Raw genomic sequence first — 25,280 nt, forward strand, 5'->3', positions numbered from 1 at the left:
CCGGCCCCATCCCCTCTGCTGTATCCCAGCCCCCGGGACCCTCCGGCCCCATCCCCTCTGCTGTATCCCAGCCCCCGGGACCCCCCAGCGCCGAGACCAACCCCCACCCCCACTACTGTATCCCAGCACCCGGGAACCCCCAGCACTCAGACCCAGCCCCATCCCCTCTGCTGTATCCCAGCGCCTGGGAACCCCCAGCACTGAGACCCGGCCCCATCCCCTCTGCTATATTACAGTCCCTGGGAACACGCCCCTCCCCCGAGACATGGCTGCATCCCCTATTATATCAAAGCTTCTGGGAAAGTGCATGAGCTCTACTATTGTACATGGAACTGCCAGAGAACTGCCAGCATTGTTTGCGGTGGCTTGGTTGGAGCAGAAGCATGTCCCCTGCCACTCGCTCCCCGCTCCCGCCTGCAGAGCTGTTACCTACCAGGGTGCGGTGAAGTGCCATCACTAGGTCTGTCTGACGAAGCCGTGGAAGAAACAAGCTGAGTCTTATCAAAGTTCTGATTTAATCTGAAATGCAGGAAATGTGTGTAAGAGCCTTTCACATAAGAAACACAAGCACTGTCTAGATCTGTATAGAAGGGTGGTATGAGGGGCAATGGGCAGGGTGGGATTGGGAGAGGCAGAGCAGACATGGAGGGAAAGCAAAAGCTGGGAGATGGGACAGGGATTGAGAGCAGACATGGAGAAAGAGGAAGAATGGGCAAGTAGTCAGCAGGACAGGAAAGGGGGAAAGTGCCAGGCTGGGGAAGGAAATGGTTGGCAGAGACAGAGCAGAGCTAGGAATACAGGGATTGTCAGGCCAGATCTAGCCTAGGATCCTGGATCTGGCACTGACCAGCTCTAGCTGCTTCAGAAGAAGTTCTAAGAAGCTCCTTAGTAGGTAATTATGGAATAACCTGCACCCAGGGGAAGTTTCTTTCTGTTCCGGTCAGCTAGGGGTTAGTTTATTGCCTGAAGCATGGAGCTTTACATCCTTTCTAAAAGATCTCTTGGTGCTCCCCAACATAAGCGGAGGGTATCCTTAACCAGACACACGTCTAATCCTTTTCTGAACCCAGTAGCCCTGTGTCTCAATCATCTCTTGTGCCTGTGGGTTTCACACACTAATTATGCTGTGTGTAAAGGGTTTCCTTTTATCAGATTCAAATGTATTGCCTTACTATGTTCTTGAATATCCCCTTATTCTAGCATTACAAGAAAGGGTGAAGAGAAGTCCCTGGTCTACCATATCCCTCCCAGTCATTATTGTATTCTCCTTTCTCAGACCCACCTCCTTTCTAAACAAAACCGCTCCCCCACCCCCATCTTTTCTCTCTCATCTCATAAGGAAATCTCTCCACGCCCTCAATAATCCACTGCTCAGCTCCAGAGCTCTGCTCTTTTTGAGACACAGTAACCAGAACTGATCACAGGATGCCAAGTGAATGTGGCTCATTCATGATCTAGAACAGCAGTAGATAATACTGTCAGGGTTATTCTCCACTCCATTCCTCTTGCACCTTCACACTTGATTTGGTTTCCTGACCACGGCGACAGTTTGAGTAGGGGTCTTCACTGAGCTGACTGCAAAGATGCCCAGGTATCTTTCCAGAATGGTCACATTTAGAGCCGAGTAAGGCACTGGAATAGTTCATATTATTCCCTTCTGCGTGCATTACTTTACATATTTCAACACTGAGGCCCTGTCTCACTACCACTTAAGTCAACATTTGTTCCTTACTTGCTATCTCCAGTGAAGGACCATGTCAAGGGTTTTTTCAAAGTGCAAATAAATCATGCCACCCACTTCTCCTTTATCCACTATTTTGTTGACGTGATCAAAGGGTTCTAAGAGAGTGATGAGGCATGATTTTTCTTTTTGGAAGCTGTGCTGGTTTGATCACGCAGGTGGTTTATAGTTCTCTTTTTAATTAATATTTCAGCCCATTTCCCTAACTGAAGTGAGGCTTGCTGGGCCGCAGTTCCCAGTGTCTTTTTTAAAGCTAAGTACAACAGTTGCTGCCCTCTGTTCTTCCGGTGTAGGAGCTGATTTTAATGCGAGATCACAGATTATAGTTGGCAGCTCAGCCCTTTCGTAACTCTTGGCTGTACCTGGGCTCTGGATGGCTTGTTGCTCTTTAATTTATTCACGTGTTCCAGCACCTCCTCTTTTGCCACCTCATTCTTATATTACCGGCGAGTCAGAGGGCTGGGTGGGTGTCTCTCCAACACCTGCTGTGGCGGACACTCAGATAACGGAATTGTTTGGGGACTGATTCAGCCACCCTTGCTCACTGTGAGTAGCACCATACTCCGGGGCTGGTCCCACAGCTGGCAGAAAAGCTACTTGCGTATGGTGGCTCTACTGAGCAGGAGTACAGGTGGCAGAACCCTACCCGTACCCTCCACACATGCTCTCTCTGCTCCCCGATGGTCCTGCCAACCTAATGAGTCTCTTGCTGCTTTTTGGCTTCTGATTGACTTTCAAAATGTCTTTTTCTTTGTTTCTAATCCCCCTTTAGCTATTTGCTCTTCAAATTCCATCTTAGCCCCCCCAATTCCCATCTTACACGTTGCCCGCTCACATCCAGGCTCCTTCCTGCTGGCTTCACTAGGGTTGGATCCCCATAGTCGGAAGGATACCCGTTTGACTCAAATGGCCTGGCCATTCAGCCATGCTGGTTTTTCCCCTTTGCCTTCCTGTTTTGTTTAGGAGCGTCTGTGCCTTCTGTAACGCAGACAGAGGAGAAAGAAAAAGAGGCGGCGGAGAAGGGAGGCAGCACTCAAACCAACAGTACAATGAAAGAAGAGTAACGTACCGTGGGCACAGAGCAACCGTGCCCCTGTGCCGAAAAAGGGCCAGGAGACAGGAAGTGGGCACAGCAAAAGAGCTGCAGGGCACCAAGAAGAGAGAGGAGGAAAGACAAGGAGAGAGGGAAAGAGAAAGAAAGAAAGGGAGGAGAACAGAAATGAAAAGATAGAGGAAAGGAGGGAAGGGGACGGGAAAATACAGGAATGAAAATGGGTTGGGATGGAGAAGTAAATGGGGCAGAAGGGAGATGGCCAGAAATGGGAGGAAGAGAGAGGGAAAGGGAGAGATCAGTTATTCAGTAATGCCAGTGCCAACAATGACTTGAGGCGAGTCTGCAAAGACCCTGTCTGCCGCTGTCCCTGCAGGAGCAAAGTGGGCAGAGAATCTGAGCAGGGCATTGTGCTCAGGTTCTCTTCTCAGGCCCTAGGAGGCTCTCCTCAGAGAGACTGAGCCTCCGCTGGTGCAAGCTGGCCTAGCTCCATTGATGTCAGCGGAGTGCTGCTGATTCTTAGCTACGCAGCCAATTGCTCCAGACACCCGGGAGCAGCTGTTTAAACAGGTGCCGCAAAGGCACATTTCTAGCAAAACATCAGTACACTGTTTTTCCTTCCTCTGCTTCTCCCATTTTGCTTGAGGCAACTAAACAGAGAAGGCATCACTCTGATCTCTGCCCACTGATCTTGGCATGAACGAGGGAACGTACTTTGGCTGGACTCTGCAGCATCTGCTCATTAGTCTCTACTGTCAAGGAGCTCCTAATAACGTTACTGTTATGGGCTTCCCCCCAGTGGCCAAATTCAACCTGTCATTCCTCAGGCAGCTACCCAAAGGCTGTTTGGATAAAGCTGCATGTCTAATACCACAGACCAACAGGCATCAGCGATGGAAAAGGCCTGACGGGTCTCTTCAAATCCTTCCCACTGAGGCCCTACAGCCCATTCACCAGGGGATTGTTCAATCCATTTTAGGCACCTCGAGTGATAGGCCTTTCACCACTACCCTGGGGGACTGTTCCCCAGCCCACCACAACTCACTGTCAGGAAAGGTTTGCTGGCATAGATGTATCTTGTATGCAGCGTAGTTGTAGCCATGTCAGTCCCAGGGGATTAGAGAGACAAGGTGGGGGAGGGAATATCTTTTATTGGACCAATTTCTGTTGGGGAGAGACACAAGCTTTGGAGCCACACAGAGCTCTTCTTTAGGGCTGGGAAAGGTACTCCCAGCATCACAGCTAAATGCAGGGTGGAATAGATTGTTTGTGGAACATACTGTAAGGGACCATTCAAGGTAGAGTGGCCCATTAAGATATAGTCATAAGACAAAAAGAGGGAGTTAGTGGGTTACATATTATCGTAATAAGTAGGGGCCCTACCAAATTCATGAATCCTGAAATCTGGTCTCCCCCATGAAATCTGTATCGTACACAAAAGACCAGATTTAATGGGGGAGACCAGCATTTCTCAAACTGAGGGTCCCAACCCAAAAGGTGGTTGTGGGGGGTTCATACGGGTTATTGTACTGAGGTGCTGCTGTTGTCTTCAGAGCTGGGTGGCTGGAGAGTGGTGGCTGCTGGCCAATGGCCCAGCTCTGAAGGCAGCAGCACAGAAGTAAGGGTGGCAATACTATACCCTGCCATCCTTACTTCTGTGCTGCTGCTGGCAGTGGCTCTGCCTTCAGAGCTGGGCTCCCGGCCAGCAGCTGCCACTCTCCAGCTGCCCAGCTCTGAAGGCAGCGCCACCACCAGCAGTAAGGGTGGCAATTCTGCAACCCCCCCCAACAACCACCTTGCAGGCCCTCCCCCCCACACACACACACAGTGTCCCCTATTGGGTCAGGACCCTACAGTTACTACACCGTGAAATTTCAGATTTAAATATATGAAATTTACTATTTTTAAAATTCTAGGACCGTGAAATTGACCAAAATGGACCGAGAATTTGGTAGGGCCCTAGTAATAAGCCATAAATCCAGTGTCTCTCTTCAGTCCCTGATTTTTACTGTCTAGTAGAGCAATGAATTTAAGCTTTCACACACTGAAGGAAAAAAACACAGGAAAGTTACCTGGAAATCATGCAAGAAAACACAGAATCATAGGACTGGAAGGGACCTCGAGAGGTCATCTAGTCCAGTCCCCTGCACTCATGGCAGGACTCAGTATTATCTAGACCATCCCTGACTGGTATTTGTCTAACCTGTTCTTAAAAATCTCCAATGATGGAGATTCCACAACCTCCCTAAGCAATTTATTCCAGTGCTTAACTAACCTGACAGTTAAGAAGTTTTTCCCCAAGTCCAACCTAAACTGCCCTTGCTGCAATTTAAGACCATTGCTTCTTGTCCTATCCTCAGGAGATTAATTAGAACAATTTTTCTCCCTCCTCCTTGTAACAACCTTTTATGTACTTGAAAACTGTTATCATATCCCCTCTCAGTCTTCTCTTCTCCACACTAAACAAACTCATTTTTTTCCATCTTCCCTCATAGGTCATGTCTTCTAGACCTTTAATCATTTCTGTTGCTCTTCTCTGGATTTTCTCCAATTTGTCCACATTTTCCCTGCAGCGTGGCACCCAAAGCTGGACACAATACTCCACTTGAGGCTTAATCAGCATGGAGTAGAGCGGAAGAATTACTTCTCGTGTCTTGCTTTCAACACTCCTGCTAATACATCCCAGAATGATGTTCGCTTTTTTTGCAACAGTGTTACACTGTTAACACATATTTAGCTTGTGGTCCGCTATTACCCTCAGATCCTTTTCCGCAGTACTCCTTCCTAGGCAGTCATTTCCCATTTTGTATGTGTGCAACTGATCGTTCCTTCCTAAGTGGAGTTCTTTGCATTTGTCCTTGTTGAATTTCATCCTATTTACTTCAGACCATTTCTCCAATTTATCCAGATCATTTTGAACTTTAATTCTATTCTCCAAAGCACTTGCAACCCCTTCCAGCTTGGTATCGTCTGCAAACTTTATAAGTGTACTCTCTATGCCATTATCTAAATCACTGATTAAAATATTTAACAGAACCAGACCTGGAACTGATCCCCATGGGACCCACTTGATATTCCCTTCCAGCTTGACTGTGAACCACTGATAACTACTCTCTGGAAAGGATTTTCCAGCCAGTTATGCACACACCTTATAGCAGCTCCCTCTAGGTTGTATTTCCCTAGTTTGTTTATGAGAAGGTCATGCGAGACAGTATTAAAAGCCTTACTGAAGTCAAGATATACCACATCTACTGCTTCCCCCTATCCACAAGGCTTGTTACCCTCTCAAATACCTGGCAGAACTTGCTGCAGTACAGAAATAAACCCCCCTCTGACCACACAACCCTAAGCTATCACCTACTATGCCACACTGGAACCCTATGGGGTATCATCAAACAACTACAAGCCATGCTCAATGGGGACCCCATCCTGAAAAAAAGCTTTCATGAACCCCCTCGTCTGGCCTTCAAAAAAACCCCAACCTCTCCAAGCTCATCATCAGAAGCAAGCTCCCCACAGACCAGGACACACCAATGCATAGCGGCACCAGACCCTGCCAGAACAACAGATGCAAAACCTGCAGGCATATTTCCACTGCTATAATGACCAGCACCCCCACAACACACCTGTCAAGATCCATGGGTTCTACACATGCCTATCACAACATACGGTGTACCTCATTCGGTGCACTAAACGCTCCAGTAACAACTACGTGGGTAAAACCAGACAGTCACTACACTCTTGATTGAACTCACACAGGAAAATGATAAAAGACACAAAACACCCTATAAGCTGTGGGTGAGCACTTTTCACAAAGCGATCACTCCATATCCGATCTCTCAGTCCTCATCCTCAAAGGAAACCTGCACAACACTTTCAAAAGACGAGCCTGGGAACTTAAATTCATTACTCTGCTAGACACTAAAAATCAGGGACTGAAGAGAGACACTGGATTTGTGGCTTATTACAACAACCTGTAACTCACTAACCCCCTCTTTTTGTCCTATGACTGCAGACGTGTTAACGGGCCGCTCTACCTTGAATAGTCCCTTACAATATGTACTACTTACGCTGGACAATCTGTTCCACCCTGCATTTAGCTGTGATGTTGGGAGTACCTTTCCCAACCCTGAAGAAGAGCTCTGTGTGGCTCGAAAGCTTGTCTCTCTCACCTACCTGATATCTCTATAGATATATCTTGGTCAGTTTCACCCTCTGTTCCCAGTTAAGATTTAAAAGACTAGCACCATAACCCTACTTCCCCACCATTGACTTGTCTGGGCAAAGCCACATCATTCCTTTAATCTCGCTGCACAAACCTATCCCTCCAGCCCTGTGCCTTTTCTGCTCATCTCTATATTCCCTCCAGTCTGTCAAGTATTGCAGGCCCCCAGGGAACAAAGGAAGCCACGACACGTTCTGGAGGATGCATGCATGAAGGGGACACGTACCCATCAATATCTGCGAGGTCCTCTTCATTGCGCAAGCTGAGCACGTAGAGGGTGGACATGGACACCACACTGGGAAGGAGAGAGAAGATTACACGCCCGGGGATAAATATCTGCACTATGGCAGGAGGAAGGAGGTTCTCCCTCTGCAGTACCACAGTGGCTATCTGTCTCAATGGTCCAAACCCATCAAGGTTAGGTGGGCAGCTGCAGGCCAGCTACCACTCCCTCCCGAGCCCAGATAATGCTTACAGGGTCCTCATCCAGGGCTCTTTTTATCATCAGCTCTTTAGTTGGCTGGGGGGGGTTGCCATGAGCTATTCCCCTGTCTGAACAGGCAATAGACGAGCACTGCTCAAGCAGGAGCACTGAGGCTGACGGCAGACGGAGGAGAAGAAAGGGATCTGGGATAGGAAGGGCATTCCAGATACAGGGGCCAGCACAGAGGGACGCGTGGAAACATGAGCTGGAGAAGGAAACAGAGGCCCCCCTCTATTGGTGGGAGGTGCTGGTGGCGCAGAATATGTAGCCCAGGTGAAGCCAGGGGCCAAATTTAGCCCCAAGTAAGCAGGTGTGACTTCCATGGATATCAGTAAGAGCTGTGCCCACTTACTCCAGGAACCAGTTTGTCCCAGGAACCGTAACCCTGAGGTGGGATGGAGCAGCGCCGGGAGGGGGGCAGGCCCAGTGTGGCTGTTGAGGAAGATGCTTTTAGTGGAACCAGCCGGAGTCAGCGAGCAGGAGGGCGTCACAGTGGAGGTGAGAGACCCGAGGGCTGGAAGGGGCTGGGTTTGGAGAGGCCGGGGCGGGGATCTCTCCCTTCAACAAAAGGCAGCTTAGCACATCTGAGCCCCTGCTCTGGGGGCAGTGCACGGCGAGACGGTTGTGCTGGTGAAGCTGCCTAACAGATTCTTGAGCAGTCCTTGCCCTCAGTGAGAGAACTGCAGCAAGTGCCACAGACGTGGAGGGGTGTGGGTGTGGGTGTCAGGACGCGCTCCGGAGCAGTTAGGCAAGACAAGGGTTAGGTATCTGCCTTGTTCCTGGGCTGATTTTCAAGAGGAAAGATGGTCTTGTGATTAAGGGAGTCAGGAGACCTGTGTTCCATTCCCAGCTCTGCTGCAGACTCCCTGTGTGACCGTGGCCAATCACTTCCCTCTCTCTGCCTGATGGCCCCATCTGCAGAACAATACTGACCCGCCTTGCCCAGCGCTGTCATTCATCACTGTTTGCAAAGTGTTCCGAGACCCTCAGATAAAAGCTACAAGGAACTTGTGAAGTACGAAGATTCCTGTCGTTTTACAGTGTTGTGGCTTGCAGAGGGGCACTAGCACAGAGCTTCGGGATGCTGGAGGAGTGCCATGCAGAGGTGGGTGATGTGTTGCAGGACAACGCCATGTACCAGTGGAATGTCCTGCAGAGGCAGGTGGCTGACGGCAAGGGAATGCCACGTGCCAAGGGGCCAGCCGTGGGCAGGGCTTAGCCACAGGAGTCGCTGAGTGGTGTTGTTAGCAGAGGCACTTGGTTTTCTATCACTTGCTCTTGCATTTGGGGCATTTTGTCACAAATTCATTCAGGAAAACATGGTACGTTTAAAATAGAACAGAGCCATCCCTGCGGAGCCACGTGGGGAGGGGGAGGGGCAGGGATATATAAACAGAGATATACCTATCTCATAGAACTGGAAAGGACCTCGAAAGGTCATCGAGTCCAGCCCCCTGCCTTCACTAGCAGGACCAAGTACTGATTTTTGCCCCAGATCCCTAAGTGGCCCCCTCAAGGATTGAACTCACAACCCTGGGTTTAGCAGTCCAATGCTCAAACCACTGAGCTATCCCTCCCCCTAGAGCCCAGCTGTGCTGTGGGGCGAGGGGAATCTCCCCAGGCTAGACCCCTGCTGTGCCATGGGGCTGGGGGAATCTCCCCAGATTAGTCCCCACCCTGGCTGTGCCATGGGGCGGGGGAAGCGCCTCCCAGTGCTGAGGGCAGAGAGCAGCTGCGGGGCTGTGCAGTGTCTCACCTGAACGCCATGACGACGACCAGGGCGATGATGGTGCCTTGCAAGAAGCGCTGGCTGATGCAGGCTTGTTCCGTGATAACAGATGGGGACTGCAGGAGAAACACAGGGGAATCAGCTGCCCGGCCGGTGCAGGGCTCACTGCATTTCTATTCCACTCTGCCCTGGGGCCTCTCCCCCGGGCCCCAGCCTTCCCCAGGATGGGAGGACTGCAGTGCAGGAGGCCATTCCTCCTGCATCCCACAATGCCCTTTGGTGGTCCCTGAAGCAGCAGCAGGATGGCTCATCCACAAGGCGTTGGCTAGCCCCGCTGCGAGAGGCAGGATGGCCGCAGGGCACTAGGAGCAGGAAGAGGACACAGCCAGCTCTGGCCTGACATAGGCCCCGCTCACATGTCCCCCACTGCAGAACACAGCCCCCAGGCTCTGCACCACTGCCCCAGAACACCCACACTGTCCAGACACACAGCCCCCCACCTCACACCCCACATCCCTTCACAAAAGGCCCCCATACCTTGCTGGCCATTTTGTGGGGCCTCTTTTTGTGGGGCACACTTCCTGCACGGCTGAACTGACTTCCTGTTTGGCTGCAAGCAGAGAAGAGGAGTTGAGGTGAGATGTGCCTGGCCAGGCCCCCAGGGGAGCCCACTGGGTGGGATGGGGTGCAGGTTGGGAACCTGACTCAGTAACGGCAGGAGGAAAGCTTTGAGCACCACGGTGGGCTAAAGGGCCCTGTCCGACAGCCTGATTGTTGGCGAAGGCCCAAAGGGGTGAAAGGAAATGCAGGGTGAACTCTGCCCCCTCACTGAGCCATCCGGCAGGCAGGGCCTGAAAAACGGGCTTCACCTGCTCCTCACGGGTCAGAAAGCATTAACCCTCAGGACGCGGCTCACCCTGGGACGGACGGTCGGACCGGGCTGCCATTTCCATGCTGCAGTCTCGTACACAGCCCGAGGTTCAGTTTGTTTCCCCAACAGCAGCTCATGGATCATCTCCAGTCCCCATTATCCCAGCACCGCACCAAGTCCTGATTTCCCCACATTCCCCACTGCCCGGCAGCCAGTGCCCGATGGGGGAATCTCCCTGTATTGCCCCCCACGCCAGTGCCAGGCAGCCAGTGCCCGAGGGGGAATCTCTCTGTATACCCCCCACGCCAGTGCCCGGCAGCCAGTGCCCGAGGGGGAATCTCCCTGTATACCCCCCATGCCAGTACCAGGCAGCCAGTGCCCGAGGGGGGATCTCCATGCATTGCCCTCCTTCCCGCAGTGCCAGGCTACCTGGATCCAAGGGGGAATTTCCCTACACCCACCTCCAACACCAGGCTGCCGGCGCCCAAGGGGAAATCTCCCTGCACCCCCACCCCAGTGCCTTGGCAGGTATCTCCCTGTATTCCCCCCAGTGCAGGCTGACTGGTGTACAGGCCTGAGGTGGGACACTCCTTTCTGCCCCCCTGCCCCATGTTTGGAGAGGGAGGGAGGGCGCCTGTACCTGAACGCCCCAGAGCTGACCGTTGACTTCATGCTGTCCAGCCGCTTGAGCTTAGCCAGCTTGTGACTCCACCGCTCCAGCTCGTCAATGCGGGTCTCCAGGTTGTCGGTCAGTTTGCAGAGCTCCTTCACCGCCCCAACGTTCTCCATGAAGATCCGCTCCTGCCAGGGGCCACATTGTTCTGCATGAGCCCTCTCCGGGAGCAGAGGGACAGACTCACCCAGACCTGCCTGGCCTCCTTCAAATTTGTTGTCCTCTTGAGCCACTCCAGACCTCCCCTTCCCCAGTGGAAAGGTCACAGTGTGTCGCTCAGCACCCCGGTGTGGGGAAGGCATGAGAGGAAACCCACCCAACTGCAGACTAGCCATCGGGACACTGATATTTATACACATTGCTTAATGCGCTTATTTCAAAACTGGATAAAGGAGAGTCTCTCAGGCACCAGCAGGCCTTGGCAACTGTCAGTGTACAGTCCTTCTCAATGACAGAGACATTCACCTACACCCCCAATCCTGACACTCCAGAGAGCGAGCACCCTGCCAGCCACGGTCCCTCCAGTACACCAGGGCACTCCAGTCCCAGGCCCCACTGCTCACAACTGCAGCGCTGTCCCATGGGGGTGGGAGGAGGTGCACTCTCAGGTGTCACCTAATTATCCCCAAACCCTTTCCCCTGTTTCTTCCCCCCACTGGGTCTTGTCACAATCCCAGCCTGAGCCCTGTGTGCAACTGTTTGATCTATGTGCCTAGAACAATGGAGGCCTGGTCCTTGCTTGGGGGCTCTGGACCCTGCAGGTAATTCATAGTAATAGGCAGGTCCCAGCTCAAAACCAACATGTTAAACTCTCCCCAGCGACCAGCAGGCAGCCAGTGCAGATCGTCCAGCCCCAGCGTAACATGCTCCTTGCGAGATACACCACATAAACAGGCAGGCCCCCACCATGCTCAGCCCCAGCTCTTGCTTCCCTGTATGGTGCACTGCAGGAATCCAGTCGGTAGTGTACAAAACCACAGGGGCAGTAACAAGGTCCTACAAGAGTCAGATGCAGAAGGGAAAAAAGACATGCCTGGCCACTGTTGCCACCTGGCCATCTAACTGCAGAGGGGAATTGACCTGGAGCCAGGAAGGAACGGAGTCACCCAGGTCGGCCCTGTTCATTCCCACTACGGTCTACAGGCAAGTCAACCAAACCCCATGGTCAGCAATGCGAAAGGCAGCTGATAAATCTAGTGAGATCAGCACGGACACCTGATTTTTATCCCCTGACGGTGCACATCATCTCCAAGGGAGCTAGTGTGGCCTCAGGCCACACCTGGGTCTGGATCCAGACTGCCCAGAGCCAAGGAGATCTGAGGGAGCCAGGTACTCCAAGCTGTCTTGCCACAACCTCCTTTGTCATCTGAACCAGAATGGGAAGATTAGATACAGAGTCCTAATTTGGAAAGTGATTTTTTTTGGGACGGGGCACAGGCCTCAGAACAGCCTGCTTAAGGGAAGCCAGGAACCTGCCCTCCCTCAAGAACTGCTGTCAATGCCCACTAATGCTGGGCTCAGGTCTTCCCCAGAGGCCCTCACCAACCAGGAAGGACATGAGTCCAGAGTCCAGGTTGCGGAGTGACGCCAATGCTAGCTCACAGAACACATCTGGCTGAAACTCAAGCAGGAAAGACTTGGTTTAAAAGTGTTGGCAAGAGACCATTTCCCAGGCGTCAGATTTTGACTCTGTTTCACCTCTACCTTTACGTGAAGGGGAAAAAGAAAAACACACCAAAATTCACCATCCTCCCCCCACCCTTATAATCACCAGTTCCTACTCTTCCCCCATCTGGTCTGTGGAAGGTACCACTAACCTTATTCACCACCAGGAAGTTCTCGATGGTTTTCCCATTGGCAAAGACCATGTCCCCAGTGTCTTTCACTGCTTCGGGAAGAATCTCCTTCACTTCCTGAGCAATGACACCTGCACGGAAACCACAGCACCACTCACCATGATTCTGGCCCCCGAGATGCCTTCCACAATAGCTGACTACTTCTCACAAGTCACTTGGTTGCTGACATGAACCCCACACACTATGCAGCGATTAATAAGAAACCAATATCCATCCCTGAGCTACCAAGACATAGAGTGTAGGGGACTTAATTTCCTGAAAGGCCTGCGCACAGCCAGAATGTAACCTCAGTCTAAAGCCAATGAAAAACAGCTGGGAAAGGGACAATTGGATAAAGACTGATTCCCAGGTTCTTTGTATACCATATATGTATTCTATCATTTCTTTGGACTGCTGCAGGGCAGGATTGAGAGACATCAGCTCAGCTAGCATGGAGCAGCAGGGGGCGCTGCGAGTTATGACTAAAGAGCAACATTAGTTTGCACTAGAACTCCCCCATAGCATACAACTGTGAGGATGAAGCCCGTGGGTTGGTGCAGGGACTGTACCTGTCTCAGACGTGCTTTCAATGCCCACAGTGGCGGCGAACTCTGGCTTGTAGTTATAATGCACCAGCCGCATACGGGAGATCCTCTTCAGCTGTTCTGTGGTGTCCACCTGGGACAAGGCAAACACATGAGATCTATAAGTAGGACGCTGTTCTTTAATAGTCCAAGAATCTGGCTCCAGGCAGCAAAGAGCAATGGCCACAAGAGCTCTCATCAGTGTCCACAGCGGCAGGTCCCATAGACACCAGACCCAGAATGAGAATGCCCACCTGCTGGACACAGTCTGCTAACCAGCCAGGATTAAAATCCAGGATTCATCAAAAAAGGACCAGGTCAAATGACTCAAGAAAAGGGAGCCAGCCCCATCACATCCCCACACACCATGGGAAGGGGCAAAGACAGCTCTCAGAGATTTGAAGACCTCACTGCATCTAGTAACATTTGACCTTGCTGGAAGAGATTATCCAGATCAGTTAAATTAAAAACCCGCCAGGGCCTTCCCACAGGGCTCTGATTGACTCTGATCTGAGGCTGGATAAAGTTTGGCTTGACGTCTTTGGTGGTTTTCATGTTTGTTGTTCGGCACTTGCTGGTTCCAGCTAGAAGAAGAGCTGAAATTCCATGAGACAGGCTGTGCCTGGGAGAGAGGCTGTTCTGTTCTCATGGGATTTCCAGCCTGCGGGGTATGAGGCAGCTCACACGCTCTCCGGAGAGACCCTGTACTCAAGGGCTCTCCAGCTCAGCTGTGCAGATGGAGCATGCTCATATGAACACGCAAACTTTTAGAACATAAAAATGGCCCTACTGGGTCAGACCAAGGGTCCATCTAGCCCAGTATCCTGTCTTCTGACAGTGGCCAATGCCCAGTGCCCCAGAGGAAATGAACAGAACAGGTAATCATCAAGTGATCCATCCCCTGTCACCCATCCCCAGCTTCTGCCAAACAGAAGCTAGGGACACCATCCCTGCCCATCCCGGCTAATAGCCATTGATGGACCTATCCTCCATGAACTTATCTAGTTCTTTTTTGAACCCTGTTATAGTCTTGGCCTTCACAACATCCTATGGCAAGGAGTTCCACAGGTTGACCGTGTGTTGTGTGAAAAAATACTTCCTTTTGTTTGTTTTAAACCTGCTGCCTATTAATTTCATTTGGTGACCCCTAGTTCTTGAGTTATGAGACAGAGTAAATAACACGTCCTTATTTACTTTCTCCACAGGCGTCATGATTTTATAGACCTCTATCATATCCCCCCTTAGTCGTCTCTTTTCCAAGATGAAGACTCCCAGTCTTATTAATAGCTCCTCATATGGCAGCCGTTCTATACCCCTAAAAATTTTTGTTGCCTTTTTCTGAACCTTTTCCAATTCCAATATATCTTTTTTGTAGTGGAGCGACCACATCTGCACGCAGTATTCAAGATGTGGGCATACCATGGATTTATATAGAGGATTATGATATTTTCTGTCTTATTATCTATCCCTTTCTTAATGATTCCCAACATTCTGTTCGCTTTTTGGACTGCCGCTGCACATTGAGTAGATGTTTTCAGAGAACTATCCACAATGACTCCAAGATCTCTTTCTTGAGTGGTAACACGCAATTTAGACCCCATCATTTTATATCTATAGTTGGGATTATGTTTTCCAATGTGCATTACTTTGCATTTATCAAAACTGAATTTAATCTGCCATTTGGTTGCCCAGTCAGCCAGTTTTGAGAGATCCTTTTGTAGCTCTTCACATCTGCCTGGGTCTTAACTACCTTTAGTAATATTGTGTCATCTGCAAATTTTGCCACCTCACTGTTTACCCCTTTTTCCAGATCATTTATGAATATGATGAATAGGACTGGCCCCAGTATAGATCCCTGGGGGACACCACTATTTACCTCTTTCCAGTCTGAAAACTGACCATTTATTCCTACCCTTTGTTTCCTATCTTTTAACTAGTTACCAATCCATGAAAGCACCTTCCCTCTTATCCTGTGGCAGCTTACTTTGCTTAAGAGCCTTTGGTGAGGGACCTTGTCAAAGGCTTTTTGAAAATCTAAGTACACTATATCCACTGGATCCCCCTTGTCCACATGCTTGTTGACCCCCTTAAAGAATTCTAGTAGATTGGTGAGGCATGATTTCCCTTTACAAACACCATGTTGACTTTTCCCCAACAAATTATGATCATCTATATGTCTGACAACTCTGTTATTTACTATAGTTTCAACCAGTTCGCGCGGTACTGAGGTCAGGCTTACTGGCCTGTAATTGCCAGGATCACCTCTGGAGCCCTTTTAAAAAAAATTGGCATCACATTAGCTATCCTCCAGTCATTTGGTACAGAAACTGATTTAGGTGCCTCTCCAGCCCCGCCACCCTACTCAGATTGGCCTCCTGTGTCCTGCCAGCCTTCCCCAGCTCTCACCTCCTGGATGTCGTCTTTTGCTCGGATGTCTGATGGGTGCATCAGTGATCCCATGACCTTCACGTTGCCATGGACCACCAGGGCTTCATCAGGGCGGTCGGTGTTGATGCCAACTCGGCCGTGGTGAAAAACCGTGTCAGGGAGCTGAGCCCGCTGCCAGAGGACGTCGCTGTCACTCTCAAACTGCCCCGGGTTAGAGGCCTGTGGAGAGGCAAGAGGGCAGCGACTGAAGAGCGTCCAGAGCAGCAGCAGAGAGACGAAACCAAAGAAAAGAGGGGCCAGTACTGTTAGGCAGAGACAGCGTGAGCACTGGGGGCTTCAACAGACTCATCCCTCTGAAACACGCACCAGAGGGCCAGGGTGCCATGTACAGCTGGGATGGACGGTGCGTGGATGCCCCCACACAGAGGGTTACACTCCTATGTGATGAGAAGACCCCAGAGCTATCATGGCTGCCTGCCATGGTTCATGGCGTCTGCATTCTAGCCCGGGCTTCCAGTCACCAGCGGGGATGGGGAAACGTGGTAAACTGGCTTAAGGAGCAGCAATGGAGCCTGCTTCAAGACTGAACCGCGCAGCCAGGCTGCGCCCTTATTCTAAGGTTACCTTGTATGTGAGGTGGGATGGAACCTTTGGGAGCCCAGGGCAGCCTGGGAAGGACAAGGAGCCATGTTGGGTTTAACTGGCAAGCATCTGCAGACCCAGCAATGTCAGGATACGCCTGTGATAAAATATCCACGGCCCCAAGACTCGGGGCTCAGGTCAGATGATTCAGGCTCGTGGGGCTGTAAAATTGCAGTGTAGATGTTTGGGTTCTGGCTGGAGCCCGGGCTCTGAGACCCTCCCCCACTGCGGGGTCTCAGAGCACAGGCTTCAGCCTGAGCTCGAATGTCTACACTGCAATTTTACAGCCCCATAGCGTGAACCTGCTGCCCCAGCCAGTCGTGGCCAGGCTGCGGGGTGTTTATTGCAGTGCAGACACACCCTAAGAGGCTCCCTGTCCAGCCTCCGATGGAAAAGCTCAGGCGGAGGTACTTGAACTGTTATCAGGTTGTGACCGCAGAGCTCGAAAGCCAGCAGTACCAGCTCCCCAGGAGGCTGCTAGGGGAGCAACCTGCCTGGACTCCCCCTCCCCTCCCAGTGCAGGGCAGCACGGCCAGCAGAGGGGACACACGGCCCCGGGGTCATTGTGGGCGTGATGCAGAGCTCTGCGCAGTATGAAGCAATGCAACGAAACCAGACAGAGGAGCAGGAGACAGGGGTTCTGTGGGGGCCAAGGAGGGGTGAGGACTTTGCTCCCCATGCCTGTGGCAACAAAGCCCTGCCTGCACTTTGTGAGGAAACAGCCCTGCAGTGGGGTGTTCTCTGCTCTCTGATCGAGACTCTCTCAGCAGGCACCGGCCAATAGAATCAGACTAAACGCAGCATCTGCATCCGCACCTTTCCTCTCCCATTTCCTGAGCCTTACGCTACCTGAGCCCCTGGAATTGTGCTGATGCTCTCCCTGCCCAAAACGAGGACCACACAGACTCATCTCCCCAGAGGCCAGCACTGCTGGGACTGGGACTGCATGAGAGCAGGGGGCTACCAGGATGTGCCAACTCTCCCAACCTGGAGCAAGGATCATACTGAATCCCGCAAGGTGCTGCTGGGGGGTCTCTCACAGGGAGCTACTGGGCTGTATCTTATCTCCGCACTGGCTAGGCCACGGCTGCAGCTGTGCCCTGCTCAGGGGGTTGAGTCTGTGTGGTCCAGCCTGTCTGCTTTTCCCACAGCTCTGTTGTGGAGCCCCCCGGAGGCTGCATAGCTTGTCATGTACTTACTTGTCTGCAGACTCCGGGGTCCCCGTCCGCCCTCCGTTTGTGTTTTACCCCCGAACTGGCCCTTTGCTAGAGGAAACGGACAAAGCACTTAAAAGGCGGAGACAGCCAATCACAACGTCACAGCCTGACTCTCACTGCTTCTGAGCAGCCACGCGGGGCCAGAACTGAGCTACGTTCCTTAGATTCCCCATGGGAGACAAGAGCTCAACTAGCTGAACGCTGGGAGAACCTGTCAGGGGAATCCGGTCTCTTTCCTGCCTGGCCTTGACTACAGCCTTCAGCACTACTGCCCCTCAGGCATCTGGAAAATTCAGCCAGGGCACCCACTGAAGGTCCCAAGACAGCACCATGCCCTCGCTCCCCATAGCCCCTTCCCGGGCAACACATCCCCAGCCTTGCACTCCCCTTCTGGAGAACGTGCCTTCTTCTCTGTCCGTGTCTCTCTGTGCTGGGCTCCTGCAGGAACACGTGGGCTGCCTTCTTCATAAAGTGCGGGAAGGGTCGGGAGCGGGGTCCCAGAAAGCCAGGCAGAGAACGGGGGGAAAAGGCAGCAGGGGTCTTGAAGAGCCAGGCAAAGGGTTGGTGGGGGAACTGAAAAGCCAGGAGAAAGGGGCAAGGAGCCCCAAACAGTCAAGCAAAGGGCAGTGGAGCCCCTGAGAGGCGGAGGGAGGATAGGGGTGTTCTGTGAGTCAGGAGAAAAACTTACTCTGACGATGATGCGCTCGGAGATGTGGGCAGCCAGCGTGTAGGTCTGGTTCTGGGCATGGGCCTGGAGGGCCACCACGAGCATGAAGTACCTGCAAATGACAGACACCCACAAGGGTCATCTGCAGCAGGAGAGGAGCGCATCCCTGCGGGGGCACAGGGCATGGCGGATACTGCCTCCCCTCACACAGACAGGGGCACAGCTGGAATTCCTACATTTCCCCCAGACAGGGACACACCTCTCACGGGCACTGTCTGATCCCGCCAGCACTCAGGTCTCCAAACATCCGCTGCCCCCATGGCAGCACTCCTCTACTGTAGCCATGTCTACAAGTCTGGTCTCCTCCAAGGCCTGCAGCGGGACCTGCCCAGGCGGGGGTCCTATTGGTGCTCACAAGCTCAGCAGGGCTGGGCTCAGCTCGGTACTTAGACCAGAGGTTGGAAAAGAAACCCAGGTTACCACGGTGACTGGTGCTAGTGACTGAGTAGGGTTCGCCCTTCCCTCCATGCTGGTACTGAGCCAGCTCCTCAGCACGGTGCCAGGGGCCGCAGCACTGTTGGAGCCCCAGGCCCAGCTTTCAGATGGTCATGGATGCTTGCCCTGGGGCTCTCCCTGCAAACGCTTCAGCCAGCGCATTCAGTGCCTGGCAGGACAGCTCCTCAGCACCCATCCCCATACCCCCTTTCCGTTCTGCCTGTCACGGCCGCCTGCATGAAACAGCAGTGCTCCCGGCCAGCAGGGGCAGCTCTGCAGCAGTCTGCTCCCCAGTTTGGCCTCCCTGAGTCCCACGTACGCAGCCCCGCCAAACCCCCGTTGCAGGCTCGGCGGGAACATGCTGCTCCATACCTCTGGTCAGGGTTGGGCTTGCCCTTCTTCCTCATGTTATTAGCCGTGGTCTCGCTGAAATGCAGCCGCCCCACGGTGACCTTTGTGACCTGCTCCGGAGGCAGGTTGACCCTGGAGGGGGAAGCAGAGGAGCCACTGAGGACACAGAGCTGGAAAGGAGGTCGCACAGAAAACGGCCATTTCCCCTCATGTGGGAAGATCAGCCCCCGGCTGCAATCATCTAGGGAACTCCCACCTCTCCCTCACTTCAGAGGGTGCTGCCAAAATGCCTCAGATCAGGCTCCGGGAGTCAGGGGGACCCACCACAGGTTAGTTGAGCTCTGGGCGTGGAGGGGAGAGGAGTCATTGTTTTGGGAAGTGAAGGAGACAGAGAGAGAGAGAGAACACTTTAGATACACTACCCGCCTGAGCCCTCCATGCCAGCTCCCCGTAGTACCCCCTCGCCCTACTCTGCCCTCCTACCCTCAGGGGTCCTCATACCAGGGTCCCTCAATCTCCCCTCTCCTTGGGTGGCTCTCCTGTGACAGGGTCCCCACGTTCAGGCCGCCACGTCCTGGGCAGTACTCACGTGACAGGGTTGAAGGGCCGTTTGCTGCGGTCAGACTGTGACTGCTCTATGTTGATCGATTGGTTCAAGGCCTCTAACTGAAGGGAAAGATCCAGGAACATTACAGAGAGTGGAACAGCATGGCTTTCTCCTCTCTCAGCCCCTTTTCCCAAGCCACAATTGTCCCAAGGACAATCTATCCGGCCACTTACCCACAGTACATCAACAGTGCCAATCACCCCGGCGTCTGGGCACCCATAATTACCCCCTGGGAATTTGTCTCACTGGCACCATAACCCCTGCTCAGAAAAGGCCAGATTTACTTTGTCCCCTTACCCCCTCCTCTTCTCCAGCTTTAAGAGAGGGCAGGAGTTGTCTGCACCGACGGGGCCAGACGGCCTCTTCCCTGCTCCTCACACACAGACTCAAATGTACAGGCACTGATGTACGTACACACATACAGAGCCCTAAGAGATTGCCCAGGGGAACCCTCTTTACTGCCTGTTCTCTCATGACTAGACTTCACCCAGCAGATGGGGCTATGGCACAAGGCTCCTATCCTTCCTTTAGGTAACGTCCTGGTCACGCAAAACTTGTGATTCCCACACACGCAGGCCGGATCACATATGCTTGTATCACACATGTTGGCTCCCCTACACAGACTCCACTCATGGACCCACACGCGCACTCACCCGCAAACAGTACACAGTGATATAATGCTCATCATTCCTACCCAGAGACTGACAAGATCATACACACGGTAACACCCACAGCCACACACACTGCCTGTGGGCCTACGGACACTGACACACACGCTCGCACATGCACCCTGAAATGGCCTTCAGCTCTTGCGGGGTTCTCCCCCTTCCCCCAGAACTTGCCTTCACTCCATGCAGCTTCAGGTAGAAGCAGTCGAGGGGCTTCAGGCCCTCAGGAGTCTTCACGTACTTGGGATCTCCGATCATGCCGATGTAGACCGTGACCTGGAAGTGATTCTTCTTCTGGCACACGAAGGCATCGTCGCCCACGGAGAAGTTGAAGCCTTTGTCCGCATCCACCCGGTACGTGGGTGGGGGGCTGTGCACCGAGGTAGGGGGAAAAGGCAGCATGTGTTAGACTGAAGGACAAACACTGATATCTCTGCGGGGTCTGATCATTTATAGGGGGAGAAGCGGGGGGGCAGCATAAACAGACAGAGTGTTTCATGGACACTTCTCATCTCATTAATGATCACACAGGCCAGTTCTCCTCATGTTTACAACCAAACAACATCCCCCTGGCAACTATAAGAACGGCTAGTGTGGGAAAGTCACAATAGGGAAGTACTGTATGTATTTTTAGTTGTCTTTGAATGCAGTTCAGTAGCTGGAAACTGGGAGGAGGAGCCAGGATCGTGTGACTAGCCCACCTCTGTGCAGATCACCAGCAGGCTCTCTGCTTCATGGGTCACCAGTGACCCCAAGACCCCTTTCTGCGAACTTCTGGTTTACAGTGTAATTTATCCAAGGATTCCAATGTGCTTGATAGGATTGTGCCATAGCTAGTTCTGGGTTCAAACAAAAGCAGCTGTTTAACTGTGCACAGCCGCTCTATGCAGCCGCTTAGGGAAAAGAGCGTAAGAGAATCCCATAGCCAATGGAAGCTGCAGGGGGGATTTTAGGCTGGCAGAATGGTTCCGGATTGAAAGGGAATATAGTTATTTGACTTGGAATTCGCTCAGGCCGCCAGGGGCACTCCCAGCTCTTATACAAGGTGCCACAGAATCTTTCATAACGACTGGGCGACAGAGAGGCATCCCGTCCAATCACACAGCCCCTCCTTGCGCCACACATTGGAGCACTGACTTCATACCGATTCAGAGGGAAGAGAGAGCTCCACGCTGAGTGAGCACATCCTGCTACCCCTGCCTTGCCCTTGGAGGTCTCCCATCCTCTCACCCCCCAGGTCCAGCCCTGCTTAACGTCTGGGATCTGATTTCTGAATTCTGCTCCTCAGGACAGGGGGCGGTGCTGGTGGATCAGGCTGACCTAGGAAACCACGCAGGGATGGGGATAGGGATGTGGGGGGGGGGGCCACTGGACATTCTTTGGGGGTTTCTCTCCTGAACAGGATCTTTCAGAGAGACTGATGAGATCCCTCATCAGGTTCCGTTCTCCAAGTGACCCATCCTGGCCTTGCTGCCAGGCTGTACCCGCCCCAAGCAGCCGGATTCCTGGGGAAATCAGAACCACCTGCTGCTGCTGCTGCTAACAGCCTCCAGCTCCCACCATGGCACGTCCCGGCTGGGAGGGGAAACTTGGGCTACAGAAAAGAAACACACGCACCAGCTGGGGAGGTTTAATCTGTATCTCCTTAATGGGCTGGTTACCACGGGAACAGCGAAAATATGTGGTATTCGCACCAAGTCCCCCTTTCTCCCACCTCCCAAGATCCCTGGCCTGCAATCTGGGCTAGGGCCCCTCTGGAGGGCGCTGCCTGCCTGGCACAGGTGGGAAAGGAAACACCCTCAAGCCAGTCAGTCACTCAGCATTTCAACTGGGAGACCAAAATCCAATCTTTTTCCCCCCTCTCCTCAATTTTCAAATCACGGGGAGCATCATCGTTTTTTATTTATGAAAATCTGCACATAATTACAGGTGCCAGGACTCATTTTTCACACTAGGCATTAAAAAGTACGGGGCATCCTTCCGCCAAAGAAAAAACCGTGCCATCTTCCTCTCCTCCCAGGTCTTAATTTTTAGAATGAACAACAGAGCTTCAAAAGGTCTGAGTGTCAGAGAAGAGTGACTGGGAGGGCAGAACAGCCACTGACAGAAAGACTTACAGCTCCATCAGACTATTAGACCAGACAGACTTTGTAGGCAGGGGTAAATGCAGGAGAGGGTCACTCCCTTTTATACATGTGTCTTCCCACAGGCCTAGTCAATTCAATGCCACAACTACCTGGCTGGCCTAAAAGGAGCCCCTCTCTTCTGGGATCAAAAGATAATTCATTCCCCTAAGCTACCCACAAGATACACAACTAATCCAGGGCAAGATGTGTGGGTTCCCTGGAAGATGGGGTTCCCCGAGTGATAGCTGAACAGCAGCCAGCGGGTGAAACATGGTCCAGGAAATTCTCCAACATGACCCTCTTCATCCTTAACACTGCAACGTGGCCCACAAAGACTACAGGTCCCAGTATGCAGTGCCCCGTCCTGATCTGTGCTGCCCGCTGGGCATTTCCATACTTGCAAAAGCACCTGGATCACGCCCGGGTGACAGAAGATATGCGAGGATGCACTTATTCAAGGTTTAATGCAAGGATCTTTCACACATGCTTTCATATCATCGGCTGTATGGGCTGCACTTCCACCCTGATGAGAAGGGTAATCGTTTTCATTTATTTTATGATTACCAGTATCATTATCCCCATTTAACAGATGGGGAAGTGAGGTACGGAGGATGGATGACTGACCTAAGGTCATAGAGTAACAGGGTTGGGGTTGGACACCAAGTGTCCCAACTCCCAGTCCTATGCTCTTGACATGGCCACAGGGCCTCGCAGACCACACGGCCTTCTGATGAGGGTCACTGCCATCTGCTTCATTTACTGCTGAGTAAGCGCAGCCTCAGGACTTCTGGCAAGTAGCAAGTGCAGCCCTCAGCTCCCAACTTGCAATCTCCTACAGATTCTTGATTGTTTCCCAAATGATTGGTAACTGCTAGGTCTCCCATCAGCCAGTCAAGACTCTCAATTAAACTCCAGTGTCACAAACTGGATCAGAACAACAACAGCAGCATAAAGCATCAACAAAAACAGTAAGTTGGATCCCTCTTTTAGAAGCATCACCCAGCTCCATGTCATCCCAAAGTTCATTTGCCAGCCAGTTCCTGCTCCCGCTGCTTCTCACTGTCCTGGTTCCCCACACGAGTCACATCCCCTCACTGGCCTCCCACCATTCTGCCAGTAGAAACACACCACCCCCATGGGCTGTGTTTTTTGGACTCCCCAGTGGTGAATGGGTTAATGTTGAATGACATCTTCCTGGTGATTCAGGCTCTGGCGAGTGAAGCCGGGACAGCTCCATGAGTAACCATTTATTTCTTCCTTGGAGCAGCAGAGGGACCCTGGGCTGCCTGAGATGTGACCTGAACAAAAAGCAGACGCTGGAAGTGGAGAGCGCTACCTTAGCCAGAAAGAATGAGAGGAATTTCCCTCTCTCGCTCTTGCCCCTTCCTCACAGCTTCAGAGCTTCATTTTTGCCTTCCATTTCTTCCCACTAAACTCCTGCATCGGCTCTCATGGGTTCCTCTCTCACAGCAACGTACGAATTGCCCGTCGTGGATCAGACCCAAGACCTGGCCCGTCTCTGACAGTGGCAGCATTAGATGCTTCAGAGGAAGGTGTGAAAACCCTGCAGCAGGCAGAAGTGTGATTATCTGCCCCCTAAGTTAGGTCTCTCCTCTTCCTCAAGCTCTGTCATTTGGTCCATGTCTTGCTGCTGTTCATTCCCCTTGGTCCCTCGTGAACGGGTCCCTGAGAGCATGTGGTCTGGGCTCCTCAGGCCCTGGTCCCTGTACCAACTGTGTGCGCGTACACATACACACACACACACAGACTCTCCCGCCCCTAACAACCGCTCTCACCCCGACACACATTCCCCCACTTTGCACAGAAACACAATTCACCCACTCCCACCCTACACTATCGCTGCACCTTCAGCAAGTGCACAGTCTACTCTGCTCATCCCCCGGGCCACAACCTCACTGCCTCCGTAGGGTACCAGGGCAGTGGTCTGCATGTGCCGCTGGTGTACCAAGGGAGAACCAGGCGCCAGCTGCAGTAGTGAGAGACACAGAGAGTGAGGAGGAGGGGGAGGGGTTCACAAAACCAGCAGGAGCCTCCCAAATGTGTTCTGGTTAACGTCCATTCGGGCTGATGGCTGCCCAACACACATGTGCACACACACTGAACAAACCCCTTGGAGGGTCCCCCCTCCTCTGCCTCCCAGAACACACTGCCCAGATGAACACGATTCCCCATACTTCAATTCCCCATAGCGCCAACAGACAGAGCTTTCTGATTGGCTGTGAGTGATGTCATCTCCATGGGCAACAATCCTCTGCAAACATCCAGGGTCTAATGTGGAAATTCCATTTCAGAGCTTTTGAAACCAGACGGGACCATTCTGATCATCTAGCCTGATCCCTGTGTCAAGCCCCCAACTCCTGGTTGAGCTCTGTTAGCAGGACACATCCAATCCTGATTTAAAGCATGGAGAATCTACCACCTCCCTTGGTAAATTGCTCCAGTAATTATTTACCCCCACTGTTAAAAAATCCATTCTGTAACAGCAAAAACACCATCTCTAGCCTCCTGCCGGATGGGTGCTGTATCCCCTTGGAAGTTCTGTCTCACTCAAGTTTCAACTCACCGCCTTTGATGTCACTGGCATCCAGAATTACACCTCATGAAGCGCTGGCCTACAAAAGTCCAGCACTCTGGGCCGTGGGGATAATTAACATACATTTCTTGGGTTTTAAGTGTGTCTGCTGGATGGTTCCATCTTTGATGCATGTTTGCTGCCAATTTGGCATTGGGGGATAAATGACCTTGTGTGCCAGGCCCCGCTACTGAGAGCGAGAATGAAGATTATTCATTGACTTGCCAATCAAAACACAGGCCGCAGCCAAAGCCACACTAATTTTTTCCAGTGAGAGTGGGAAGGTCAGAGGGCAAACTCCCGGGAATAGGAGGTCTAGGGTCAAATGGATTA

The 25,280-nt window shown here is 52.3% G+C and overlaps 1 protein-coding gene across 1 annotated transcript in view; it reads right to left on the bottom strand.

Annotated features, from left to right (window-relative positions):
• Positions 1 to 25,280, bottom strand: part of MYRF (myelin regulatory factor) — a 100,275-nt gene that overhangs the window by 5,409 nt on the left and 69,586 nt on the right. Inside the window, exons 8-20 of the mRNA XM_024198366.1 lie at positions 20,403 to 20,598; positions 19,543 to 19,619; positions 18,975 to 19,085; positions 18,129 to 18,219; positions 17,423 to 17,488; positions 15,600 to 15,800; positions 13,179 to 13,287; positions 12,592 to 12,701; positions 10,742 to 10,902; positions 9,768 to 9,840; positions 9,258 to 9,346; positions 7,244 to 7,312; positions 434 to 519 (exon numbers count right to left, since the gene is read on the bottom strand). Coding sequence (XP_024054134.1) covers positions 434 to 519; positions 7,244 to 7,312; positions 9,258 to 9,346; positions 9,768 to 9,840; positions 10,742 to 10,902; positions 12,592 to 12,701; positions 13,179 to 13,287; positions 15,600 to 15,800; positions 17,423 to 17,488; positions 18,129 to 18,219; positions 18,975 to 19,085; positions 19,543 to 19,619; positions 20,403 to 20,598 — 1,439 coding nt within the window. The remainder of the gene's footprint in view (positions 1 to 433; positions 520 to 7,243; positions 7,313 to 9,257; positions 9,347 to 9,767; positions 9,841 to 10,741; positions 10,903 to 12,591; positions 12,702 to 13,178; positions 13,288 to 15,599; positions 15,801 to 17,422; positions 17,489 to 18,128; positions 18,220 to 18,974; positions 19,086 to 19,542; positions 19,620 to 20,402; positions 20,599 to 25,280) is intronic.

Source organism: Terrapene carolina, unplaced genomic scaffold (assembly GCF_002925995.2).
Source record: "Terrapene carolina triunguis isolate 2854851 unplaced genomic scaffold, T_m_triunguis-2.0 Scaffold90, whole genome shotgun sequence".
Classification (NCBI taxonomy): Eukaryota; Metazoa; Chordata; order Testudines; family Emydidae; genus Terrapene; species Terrapene triunguis.